At 43.7% G+C, this 13,135-nt stretch overlaps 2 protein-coding genes across 4 annotated transcripts in view; one reads left to right on the top strand and one right to left on the bottom strand.

The window, feature by feature from the left end:
* The window catches only part of cux1b (cut-like homeobox 1b), a 61,266-nt gene extending 59,271 nt beyond the window's left edge, over positions 1 to 1,995 (bottom strand). For 2 of the 3 annotated variants that reach the window (XM_041939927.1, XM_041939926.1), the window contains exon 1: positions 1,892 to 1,971. In XM_041939927.1, coding sequence (XP_041795861.1) covers positions 1,892 to 1,954 — 63 coding nt within the window. In that variant the 5' untranslated portion in view covers positions 1,955 to 1,971. Of the gene's footprint in view, positions 1 to 1,891 lie in introns of all 3 variants that reach the window. The other variant, XM_041939925.1, reaches the window with a different exon arrangement.
* A 6,152-nt stretch (positions 1,996 to 8,147) lies between these two features.
* On the top strand, positions 8,148 to 9,943 carry LOC121609499 (alpha-(1,3)-fucosyltransferase 4-like). Its single transcript, XM_041941147.1, has one exon. It carries the CDS (start codon positions 8,459 to 8,461, stop codon positions 9,623 to 9,625), a length of 1,167 nt encoding a protein of 388 aa, XP_041797081.1. The 5' UTR covers positions 8,148 to 8,458; the 3' UTR covers positions 9,626 to 9,943.
* Positions 9,944 to 13,135: the final 3,192 nt, after the last annotated feature.

The following is a 13,135-nucleotide window of genomic DNA, read 5'->3' as shown; positions in this document are numbered from 1 at the left end:
AAAAAAGGTTCTTCTCCAAAGGCTTTCCTCTAGGAGCCTCTCAGTGGGAGGGAGAGTAAATAAGATGTCATCAATAATAGACAGTGAATGTTCTGAGCAGTTCTGCACACACACACACACACACACACACACACACACACACACACACAAGCACACAAGCACACACGAGCGCCGACTGATTCCTATCCTGCAGACAGGCCTGCCAACCGGCAGGCTTTTTGCACACGCTCAGATTCACTGTCCTGACTAATCACTTGTGATAGGGGCCTTTGCCATAATTACCCAGGGCCTTATCACAAACTTATGCGATGCATTTTTCATGTCCTGGCTGCTGGCAGTGCCTTCACTGTCCATGCTGGCAGTCAATCTACGAAAAAGACTGATCTCAGACAAATTCACACACACTCACACACACAGACACCAGTTCTAACAGGGCGAAATGGGTGAAAGCAGGGTGAAGGGCCAGGGAAGAGAGAGGGTGAAAAAAATAAAAAAGGAGGGGAGGGGGAGGCGAGGGAGAGAAAGATGGGGGGGGGGGGCAGGAAGGGGGTGGGAGATAGATAGTGAGGAAAGAAAAGAGAAAGCAGTGACAATTTTTTTTTACATAATGCATGAACAAGGGGGCACGAGTAGGAGGACCAAACAGGATCAAATAAATAGGAGAAGTGAAGCCTTGATGATGTGGCATAAGTGCGACACAAAGCCCGCTGGGAAGACTTGTTCACTGTCCTTTTGTCTAGCCAGTCATAGGGGCATCATGACCTAAATAAAAGTTTAAATCCCAAGCCTGTACAATTTACAAAATAATGTCTGAACAATTGGGCTAGCCTACATAACGCAATCTTATGTTAATGACGACGGCGACTGGGCTACTAATATTCATGAATTGTGATTTGAAATTCAGCAATGCACGTTAAATGCCACGGGAAAACACAACAGTGCCATTGTCTCCATGTCTTGTGATAGGTCAAACACGCTCTAATATACACAGGCTATATTCACCCACTGAATAGGCCCAATATTTCCCTCATATCCTTCCTTGTGCCATGGATCTCCTCCGTGCACGCCGAGATTAGCGGCGTGCGCGAGGCTGGGACATTTCTGGAGTTCATCACAATCAACAAGGTCATGATCTTTCATATTTATACTACCATTTTATTTAATTGCATCGCGTCAACAAACACTGTCCCGTCCCGTCCACTTTCACAGACGTGGCAACGTCTCTAAAAACCTCACAGTGTATAATTGCCGTCAGGGGGAAACCGAAAAAAAAACGACCGAGTTGATCAACCATAATCACGGAGACGACTTCAATATAAACTGCCTCAAAACCGTTAGCCGATAAGGTTGCTAATGTTTCCATTCGCGTTCAAATAAACTTACCAATTTGACAGTTAAAAAGCAGAAAAACACACAAGCAAAGCGCTGTTGTGTGTCTGAGCTGCCCGTCTCAACGGTTGGTGTCACCACAGCGCCACCGTATAATGAGTCGCACTTATTTTTTCCCCAAAATTATCCAACCTTACAACGGCTAAAGCGTCGGGCTAACTACGGCTACTCGCTCCAGTAAAAGTTGAAGAACACACAATAAAGATAGCTAACCGAAAGCTTTCCGCCAAAGCCCCGCTGTTTTGTTTTTATTTCGGCGCATCCCCGCGGCGTCGCCCCGGCTTGCCCAGTTGCAGTGTCCGATCGATGTTGAATTGAACAAAGAGGATCAATTTCTGATCAGCGAGAGAGCCACTTTCATCAATGTGAGGAAGAGGTCTTGAATTCTCTTCCCAAACACCTATGAGGCGGCCGCCGAAAAAACACAAAACACGGCGGCCGAAGGAGACAAGACGGCCGAAGCGAATAGAGGGTAGACGATTTAAACAGAGGCTGAACTGACCTGTAGTTGTTGTAAGTCAAAGCGCTTCCAATATTGAAACATCGATCCTGCATTGGCCGCCATCTTGAGACATATTGAGACAGGAATGAGATGCTGATAGAGAGCGCGGGGGTTGGAGTTCAGTGGAGAGGACCGGGCGGCCAGAACACCCGGACCGGATCACTTCCACTACTCACCCCTGTAACAGCTAGTGCACGGAACGGAGTCAGCGTGCAGGAGTGTTGCCTTAATAACGCCATTATAATTGCTTAAATAGCTTTTTATCAACATTCAGATATTACAGGTAAATAACCGAACTGGCATTAAATTACTCTTTATTTTATTGCGTTGAAATACGCGACATTGTGTGCTGCAGATGAGTCCATGTTTGATGTTGTAGTTTGAGTGATCATTATGTATTATGGAGAGCAAAGATCATATAAAAATAATGCCAGGAGGCTACTTGGAAGCCATATCTAAAAAGAAGGAAAAAAAATCCCACCGGGGGAGCTTTCAGGACCAATGTTTCCTCTGATCTGTGTGGGACTGAGCGATAATCCACCTAATAATTTATTTTATCAATATTGATTGCCCCTCCAAAATCATCATGAAAGTCAGATTTAGAAATAAAAAGTCGATTGATAATAAGTGTTTTTCCCCCAAATTCGCCTGCTTGGTTTTTGTCATAAGCTCAAACTAATGCTCCTTTTTGAAACTGCTAATTTACACCAGTGACTTTTACTGTAAAAACTACACGAATTGAAAAGAAAGCAAAAACTTACATTTAATGTATGAATTCTACATAATTTTGTACATTTTTTGATTTGCATGATTTGAAACGATCCCGTTTGAATGCTTATGTTCAGTTATGCACGTGCATGACGGACAAAGAGCGAGAAAAATAAAATTGAAAATAAATTTAAGTAGAATCTAAATCAGCCAGGACTGTTGAAAATAGAATCCAGGCTAAACGTGCCTGTCTACATAAACTGTTTAAACTTCATATTCAACTCTAACCAGTAATAAAAATTAACCATAATAATTTGAGACATTCATAACACATATACAGTATTTTATATTTTTTCTTTATTAAATGGGTGGTTCTAGTGTAGGAACTCAGCATATGCAACAAAGCAGGGTTGCTGATGACCTGCTGAACTTGGCCATTTAAGAATGGGTAAAAGATGGAGTGGATTTACACTTGGCACAAGGTACCTCCAAGTTTATGATCTTCTCAATGCATAATAATATGGCAAAGAAAGCAAGCCTGATATTCTCATTTAAGGCATTCTTTTACTGCACAGATATGAATCAGATTAGTTATCCGAATGAGATTGTTGTGCTTTTATTCCAGCCAAATCACTACTGCAGCAGGGCAGCCCAATGGTTAGACTGTCTATGTGCACACATACTCTATCTGTGGCTGAAGTGACCTTGAGCAACACGCTGAACCCTGGCTACTCCTGGTCCTCTGACCCCCCTCAGCTTGTGGATATGCAAAGAATTTCTAATTACATTGTCTGTATGGCGTGCCCTAAATACCTACGTCAAACTGTGCACCTTAACGCACATCACACCTCAGCTGCAGCTCCAGTTGCTCTGCACACCAAGACGGAGCCCAGCTGCTCAGGTTTATTAGGGTAACACATCTGTTGTACATGTCGTTTTTTAGCTTTTTTTTTGTGGGTTCCAGAATTTGACTTGTCGAGTTTGTTGTGAGGCCTGCAAAATCCGTGCCTGCGTTCACACTAAGGAGGGTTTTTTTCTTCGTGCCTACGGCTTTCAACAAAAATGTTTAGCTTTATTTTTTTTCTCTCCAATCATTTTCATTTCTTTCTAGCCCCTGCACTTTAATTGCATTCACCAAAAATAACACAAGAATTTGCCATAGATAATAACATCTCTTTTACTGGATTTGTGCGGATAGAAAGGTGGCCATTTTTGTGCTTTGAATTAGCTGAACTTTCAGGTCATTACTTGATTTGATTTGAAGCTGTTTGTGTGTCCCTCCTTGTACAGTATGAATGGTGCTCAGTGCTCAACTGAGCCCTGAGCCTCAATAGCTTTGCCTTATTTTATACTTCACTTATAGACATAATAGTGCGAATTAAAGGCAGGCTTCAGTTCGGCCGTGACACGCGGTCACATGCTTTTGATAAAATGTACTGAATTACACTGTAGCCTATAGAATACATAGGAACAGCTGCTTTAAGGGATTTATTGTTATAAACGACATAAACACAGCATGATTCGTGTTACTGTCAGCGCCAATTACTAATTCTTTCTCTTCATGATTGTCTTTTTTCCTTTATCTGAGCAACTGTCTGCACTGTGAGGTACATAATGAACACTTTCCAGACAAAATACTGCATATGAACCAATAAATCCTGTGTTTAATCCTCTCATTTTGTTCTCCTTCCGCCATGTTAATCAGTGTTTCCTTAGTTTGGCCTGCACGACTTGTGATGCTACCTATCATTAAGTCAAACCAGAAATACAGGTCTGAGATAATCCGTACAGGTTTAGTAGCTCTGCAGTGTGTGCATTATGCTGTGTTTGTATGGTTTTCTCTTACTCTCACACAAAGGAAACGCATTGCCAAAAGGAAGAAGATACACAGTCATACCACTGATACTACAATAAAACATTCAACATTACCTTATCAATCAATAAAAACAAGTAGAAGTAACTCCAAAGTGCACTATAATTGTCTTAAGAAATGCATGATTGTTTAACAAAATTGATTTTCTACTTTGGACATCAAATAACACAATGCTTAAGTTCTCAAAGACTGTAAGGACATATAGTTGCTTTGTTTACTCGTTATGTTATTAATTGTGTCCTGCAAATGCGGTATTAGACATGAACCTAACATTACATCTATACAGCATAACATTGCAAACAAAGAACTTTATATTCTGTATTCTAACCCAATTTCTACAAATAAAATATACCTCTTAGAAAATGCTCCCTTCCTAAAAACAGCTAGTTTTTTATTTAATCATCCATCCAAAAGAAGTCATCATAAATGAAGGACATTTTACTAAAAAGTGCAGCTCTTAAATCCTCACACTCTGAGCAGTAAAACATGAAATCTCACCTAAAACACATAACAAACAAAGTATTTTCTTTCCATTAATATAATTTAATCTGGTGAAAGTGTCTTTATGCAAACACTGCTGCGACCATTACAAATCAGCTGATTCTGTACTGCCGGGCGCTCTTCTCAAACCCTCTGCATTTCAGCACACACAAGGATTTGACTGTAGCTTCACTGGGTTCTGGATTACTTTGAAGCAGTAGGGGGTGCACAGCGTAAGTCAGAACAAGTGAGAGTCTGATTTATCAATCCACCTACAAATTATCATGTTCCTGCTACAGAGGCTCATGCACGTCTGGCATGAATGACTTGAGACGGGGTTTTTTTCTCTCCTGACTTGTCTTTTTATTACACTCCCTGGTAAAATTAGAGAGGAGGAAAAAAACAACGTAAATTGTTCCTGACAAGGACAGCAGAAGGAACATGTTGGGGCCCACAGATTTAGCCTCATCGCTTCATGTACATTTGGTTAAAGTTTAAATATAGAGAAATAAACACACATTCTTTGTGTCAGCGCCATTATACAAGCAGATCTTATACCCCGACAGAGCTACAGGGTATAAAATAAAACAGGCTTTCTGTCCTTTAGCTTTCCCACTTTTCTCTGTTTGTGTCCCTTTTCCTCCTGCTCATTGACTCTGCCTGCAAGGTGCTTTTAGCGGGCCTTGTGTGGCCGGGTTAGAGATGGATGTGTGGCCCTTGGGAGCCGCAGGCAGAGAGCAACACTGATCATGTCAGACAGGCTGGGGAGGCTGCATAAGATCATCATCACCCAGCAGTGGAGTGAATCGCCGCTGTGGCACTTTCACACAACCTCTGACCTATGTGGTAACCTCTGAGGTCATGATCAAGGTCAGGGGTCAGCGAGGGCCTCTGTGATCAGGGAGCTTGCAGGCCCCTCCTGCCGCTTCCTCCTCTTTTTCTCTCTACGCTCTTTCCCTTATTTTTTTTTTCCTGCACTTTCCTCTCTCTTGCTTTCCCTCATCTGCTATCTGTTTGTCTATCGCTCACACTCTCCTTTACTGGCTGGGACCAATTGAGACATCCCATCCCCTGGGAGTGCAAAAAGGAAAGCAAGGGAAAATCAATAGGGAAGATGAGTGAAGACCTGGGGGTCCCATCAAAAACTGAATGCTTCTCCCTGTGCTGGTATGATTCACACACACATACAGACACACACACACACATACAGATATACAGTGGAAAGTAGAAGTAAACATGGGCTTGGAAAATGTACAAATAAGAGAAAAAGATGTGTAAAGCCCACCAAAAATGTTGTGTTTTATGTATTTCACTTGTAACAACATTAAAAAGTGAAATCCTTAAAGGATGGCTGACATTGTCCTGTTCTGTCCTCCTGCCTGTGTTGAATCCAGGCCTGTTGCAGCAGTGATGTTTGAACAGAGAAAGATGCAATATTGATCAGTTTGAGCAGATTTCAAGGTCTGCAACAACAAATGAAAGAGCCTGATGACAAAAAGTTCTTTTCTCACGAAAGCGAAGCGGAAAAATTGAGGCAAACATTTATGCCAAGCTTTGTGTATCACGCCAGCTGTAATTTGAGCTGAACAAAATGTCATCATATCACCAATCAGTGCGACTTTAATTATAGCACACTTCCAGCAACATTTGCATGGTTTTGTGCCGCCTAAAAAAAACAGATTAAAATAACCAAGACTAAACTGAAAGAAGACAAACAAAACTCATTCCTATGTGTCATTTCCCGACCTCAGCCGCCTCTGCTATTTCTGTGAAAAGACATACATGTGTTTATAATGTTGAGCCTCACCGTGGATCCATAACTTATGAGTTTGCTGTGCTCGTCTTCCCAACTCGAGATAACCCCGGGCAGGACATTAAATGATCGGCTGAAAATAGAACTGTTCGGATGAAAGGGAGGATAAATAATGCAGAAAGAATACAAAACCTCTTATGGGGATAACTAGTCACATACACATGCACGCACACAAACACACAAAGATATCCTTTTTTTCTTCCCTGCACGGTGAAGAAAAGTGAATGGATGTAACTGGAAGGAGGAGGGCCCAGTGGAGGCACACATGCTTCTTGCTTCATCTCCTCCCACTCCTCCTTGTCTGCCATTTTTTTTCCGCTCACATTCAGACTTCATGACATACTCTGTGTCTGTGGGGAGGAATAATGTTGTCCCAGTCACGCCGTGTTTTTCCTGCCCACCAGAGATCAGACACAACACACAGAGCAGGAATTACAACCCCGCCGCCTCATCATTTTTTCATTAGTTTTGATCAGAATGCGTCGACCTGGATGGCTGATCCTTTTACGCAGAAAGCAATGTGTCACTGTATGATGTCTTCTGGTGTTTTTTTGTTTTTTTTTTATTCCTGCATTTAGTTTAGGTTAGATCACCAAATTAAAACTATGAGTCATTTATTAAGACTTCTGGTTAGAGGGTGTTGCAATGTTGGGTCATATTTGATAAATAAAACATTCACGACAAACCTTTTCAAAGCCTTGCTGCTGCCTGCCTAATTTCCAGATGACATGTTTATTCATTGGCCAAATTAAACATGCATGTTGTGAGGGGGGGGGGGGGGGGGGGGGGGGGGGGGGGGGGGGGGGGAAATTCCGGTGTCCCCACACTACACAGGCTGCACAGGACACTTCACAGAGCAGCTTTGTGCTTGTGTAGGGGAGACACCTAGTGGTCAACGACACGTGTAGCATTTATACAGGGGTGAAGGGAAGCGTGAGTGTGCTCGTGTGAGGTTCATTATCTTGTCAAGTTCAAAAAGTTTTCTACAGTCGATCCATGAAATCTGAGAGATTATTTGCTAATTAACTGAAGACGAGCTTCCTGGACACAGCTTTAAATGAGGCTCCAGGATTGCCAGTTTTCCAAGTCCCATAAGCTTGTGTTTTGACCCCTGACCTTCATCCTAAAAGAATACGCTTTTATACCAACAGGGAAGTTTACAAGCGAAATGAAAAATGTCTTGCTCTTTAAAAAATGACCTCTGCTTACTCCAGGACACCGCGCCCTGAGCAGAGGTGTTTACCCAACCTAGAAGTACCTGGCAGGCCTCCAGGCCTCACAAAAGCCCCATTCACCAGGAACAGGAACCCAGACCAGCGCTGCCACGTCAAAATGTTTGCGCATACAGCACTGCTGCAAACGTGTTTTTTTTTTTTTTTTTTATAGTCGGGTTGGCCCAAGAGTCCAGATAATACCTGCCACCTTTGTGGAGGACAGGTAGGACACTCGACAACAATGCACGGAGAAGTTTGCAGACCAGGGGACTGTGGCAGGCTCCGGTATCAAACCTGATCTTATCTTATCTCACCAGGAACTAGAAAGACGTTGTAAGTAGGACATCAAGGTGTGCCGGCAGGCTGGAACGCTTGGCCCGAGGGACTACGCTTCCTGAAAAAGTCTTAATTTATGTGCACATAAGTGAGCAGACTGAGTTTCTAACAGGTTTCTGTAAGGTGCGCGGTGAAAGGCGTCGATGGGAGTTGGGGCTTACGGGAGACCAGCGAACACGGCTCCCAGAGCAGACAGGCGCCCAGGTTTGTGCCAGCAGAAAAAATGTTGCGCGCTTCTTCTCAAGGGGACCTGCTCCTCTGTGAGCATAGCCACCGTCGGATTCTTGTTATTCGTGGGAGCCTGTCAGCTGTACCTGCCGGACCCGCTCGCGGTGCAGCCGGTTGTGTCTAAAGAGAACAAGACGGTGACGCTGCTGATATGGTCCCATCCTTTCGGTCGACAGCGCGAACTTCCGGACTGCTTTGAGCTCTACCAGATCAGCGGGTGCACGCTCACCGACGACGGGCGCGCGTACCCGCAGGCTGACGCTGTCGTCATTCACCACCGGGAGGTTGCCATCGGCATTGTTGACCTGCCATCGGAACCGCGGCCACGTGCGCAAAAGTGGATATGGATGAACCACGAATCCCCCACGCACACACCGTGGCTGTGGCATTTTGAGGATGTTTTCAACCTGACAATGAGCTACCGGACGGATTCCGATATATTCCTGCCGTACGGGTATCTGGTCCCCCGGGAGCACAGACCCAAAGGTCTCCTGAGCAGCGTTGGGCACCCGCTCCGCGTACCCTCGCGTTCACACCTCCTCCGGCCCCGCCTCCTGGCCTGGGTCATCAGCAACTGGTCGGAGTCCCACGCGCGCGTGGCCTTCTACTACGAACTCCGCCAGTACCTCCAGGTGGATGTGTTCGGGCGCGCGGGTCTGTCGTTGCCGGAGGACAGCGGCGGCGACAGCGTGGTGCGGCTGGTCGAACAGTACCAGTTCTACCTGGCGCTGGAGAACTCGCAGCACACCGACTATATCACGGAGAAGCTGTGGAACGCGGTGGTGGCCGGTGCCGTCCCGGTGGTCATGGGTCCGTCCAGGCAGAACTATGAGCGCTTCCTGCCCCCCGAGGCCTTCATCCACGTGGACGACTTCCCCACAGTGAGCGGGCTGGCACGGTACCTGCTGATGCTGAGGCGCAACCCGGTCCAGCTGAGGCGGCACCTGAACTGGAGAGGGAGGTACAGCGTGCACCAGCCCCTCTTTTGGGCTGAGCACTACTGCACGGCCTGCAGGGCGGTGAGGAGGACCAGAGGCAGGACTAGTGTGGTCAAAGACTTGACACGCTGGTTTCACTCGTGAGAATGACCTCCTGTATGACCTCCACCTGAATGAACTGATGGGAAAACTGATCATTTGTAACCAGGCTCTGCCCACCTGGTGATGATCAGCTATCGAAGTTTACAACAGAAATCTATATTATATATATATTTATTTATCATCGACTATGATTGTTTGGGAGCCTGACAGACTTTATATGACTTTAATTAAATGTGAAATTGAATGTGAAAATTAAGAATTATGGTTTGATTATGGTGACTGATTCTGATTTTGATGATTCTGTCTGTTCCTGTACTCTAGACTACACCCTCAAAGTAAAGTTATTTTTTCAAAGTTTCATCTCATCCTCATCATTTCATGCTGTTTTTGTGTATAATAAACTATACGTTATATAGTATAGTTTTGAAAAACTGTTTTTCTTTTACATTGTCTGATGTCTTTTGATGCAGCCGCTGGCAAATGTAATGCTTTGGCTGCAGCACAATAAGAAAATCAGCTTGCAGAGACAACACTTGCTCGAGATGATTCATCCCAGTACTAGGCCAACATTTATTGTTGTCAAAAAGTCAAAGTCCTCTCTTCCAGCTTTGGCATCATGGAGCATCAGCTGTATGGTGCCACTGTACAGCTTCCTGACAAATGACTGACAAAGTTTATAAAATGTGAATTGTGCATCATCTCTCTCATGTGACTTTCACAGCTTTGCAAGGTTACTTCTACACAATACTTGATATAACTGAGGACAGATAATTAATGTATATTTAGAGGGAGTGTGTAACCTGCTATGCGTGTGTGTCTATGATTCAGGGGTTAAATATAGATACATTTCCAGGGGGTACATCTGCCTGTTTTCTACTACGAAAACAGCCGTTGATTTGTGTCTGTGCATCATTGACTGGTTCATTGCACCACTGTTCCCACACACTGACCTAAATGAACGACCTTAAAGGTGTTGTTAGACCCTAAAACTTGTCTTTTTAGTGCTCGTACTTCTGGCACAACTTGGCTGAGAGCGAGACAGCTGTACTAACCCACACACCCCCTAGTATTGCATTATGATTACACAGCCATTCTCATTTTATTCTCCTTTCCTCTTTTATTGCATAGCTTTGGCTATAGCAATAAGGTAGAGAGAAGGGGGGGGGGGTGAACATGTGTGGCTGTTTTTAAAAAAGCTTCAGGAGTCACTTGATCGGAATCAGAAGCTGTGATGTGGATCATTTAAATTTACACCTCTGTGTTAGTGCCCTGACACCGAATTAACACTTAACACTGTCAAACGAGACATTTCCTGCAGGCACAGGGGCAGCGAGTAATGTTGCTCGCCATAATGAGCTGATGCCTCAACAGCTGCTAAAACCACTGACGTGCCTCAGCAATAATGCTTTCAGACGGCCAGAACAGCCAGACCCCTCATCCCTGTCATAATCTCATTCATGCACATGAGGAAATTATTAGCATATCTAGTTACTGTGAGTGAAATCCTATTCACACTTATTGCTTTCAAATACAGATCCACTGCATGTCCCGAAGCTTGTTTCCACATGTCCTCATTCAAAGTGTCTTCCAAACGGCATGCAGTACCTCTCCGCTGTGAGAGGCATGTTCAGCATGCTGGACTGTTGACCTGGCAGTATATAAAGGAAGAGCACTCCTCTTATTGTTTCTGAAGAGTTTATCGGATTACAAAGCACACTGCGTGAAAAACCATACAATGGTTAGAGGCTGGGCAGGATGTTTAGAATGTTCACTGCACTAATCAATATGCAAACATTGTGCTCGTCATGTGTTTCTTACCATTTTAATGCAGCAATGAGTGATTTATACTCATGTCATGAGTCCTGATGTCATGTAGTATTTGATCAGGATCAGACTGTTTGTTAATGATAATCTAGTAAGGAAAAAAAAAAAAACAGTCAGCACCAACCGTCCCGATGCCAAGATGTCAGGTTTGTTTTCTGGTGTCTCTGCTGACTGAGGCTGGTATCCACCCCCAGCTGATCTGACTCAAGGGAACCGCCATGGACCTCCTCTCTCATCAGACATGCCTGTTCTGTTATAGGCGCCCAAAAAGGAGAAGAAGAAGGAGGCGGGAGCAGAACCAGATCCGTGAGTTCAAAGAAGTTAGAGGACAGATACTGTGGTGAAACTCTCTGTGTGTGTACAGTACATGTAGGACCCCATCTCTGTCCCTTTTGCTATGTAGAGCTGTACTGCCTCCTCTGGTAACTGTGTAACTGTAACAATCACGATCTTGGACCAGAACAAAGACTGTATCAATGATAAGAGTGACCTAAGGGACATCTTACTGCTCCAGGTAAGTATTTATTAGCTATTATTAGTGATACGACACAGGTTTCAAAAGCAGCACAGGGATTTTGCACTTCCACACAACACATTATTTTCAAATGCCAGTTGTTTATTTCTATTGCTCCCATTTACTTATCATTTTCTTCCTATAGTTGCTGTTTTAATGATGCAATTTTCTCACACCCATCACATAACTTAACACGTACGATGTGTTTGATGGCAGGTCGCCTTAACAGTGGTAACAATGAGTTTGATGAGATGATGACAGAGTGTTTTGGACCCTTCAAATTCACTTTATTCCCAAACTATATGATTTCCGAACACTTTTTACTGTATGTAAAAGTGGGTAATAATCATAGCTTCATATAATGTTGAGTTTTACTTTTTTTTCTGTTATACCACACTGAAACTGCAAATTGCCTTTGCCTGGGATCTAAAATTAATATTTAAATATTTGTTTTATAGTCTGATTTGTGTTACTGTTTTGAGTGGACTTGATGATTTATTCATGCTTAGTTTCAGTCAAGGCTTTAAGCTTTAAGCCAGTTTTGTTGTCTCCCTAAGGAAACGCTTGGGTTGGATTGAAGGAATTGCTGCATAAAAACACAAGAGCATCAAAATATTACATTTGAACATCTGCCAATAAAACAATACAAAGAAAAGCCATATGACACATAAAGTGTTGTGTGAAACTGAGGGAGTGCAGCGTGCATCGTGTCTACACAGATGAGCGGTTGTTACTCGCAGTTTTACCTGTGTTTTGTCAGGAACTGACCCGGAGGGGACGATTCTCAACGCCTTCGAGGTCTTTGACCCAGAAGGAACAGGAGACCTCAGGGGGGAGGAGTGTATGCATGCGATTTTCTTCACAGCTCTGCACAGCCACAGCAGATACAACTCTAATGGGAATTCGTCACTCAGATAACTATGAATCAATCTGTGCACTACAGAAAAATGTGAATCATTAACAAAGCTCCAGCATGCAGATAATGTATATCTCGTTCAGTGAAATACAGATCACAGTTAATTCAAAGTCAAAGAGATGGAAACAGTAATTCTTCTTTCCTGTTCCTCTCCTGCAGGATAAGATATCACCTCATGTCACAGGCTGACAAGTTTACAGAGGATGAGGTGAGTTGTTGCTTGGCAACAAGGTGAAATATTGGATGTATCAATATGAGATATGTGATTCAAGGGTACTGGCGGTGGTGATACCACTGA

This window comes from Chelmon rostratus, chromosome 7 (assembly GCF_017976325.1).
Source record: "Chelmon rostratus isolate fCheRos1 chromosome 7, fCheRos1.pri, whole genome shotgun sequence".
Taxonomy (NCBI): Eukaryota; Metazoa; Chordata; class Actinopteri; order Chaetodontiformes; family Chaetodontidae; genus Chelmon; species Chelmon rostratus.
This window is presented reverse-complemented; position numbering and strand designations above follow the sequence as displayed.

Excerpts from the sequence above, each read along its gene's own strand:
- LOC121609499 (XM_041941147.1), top strand. The coding sequence starts at position 8,459 with ATGGGAGTTGGGGCTTACGGGAGACCAGCGAACACGGCTCCCAGAGCA.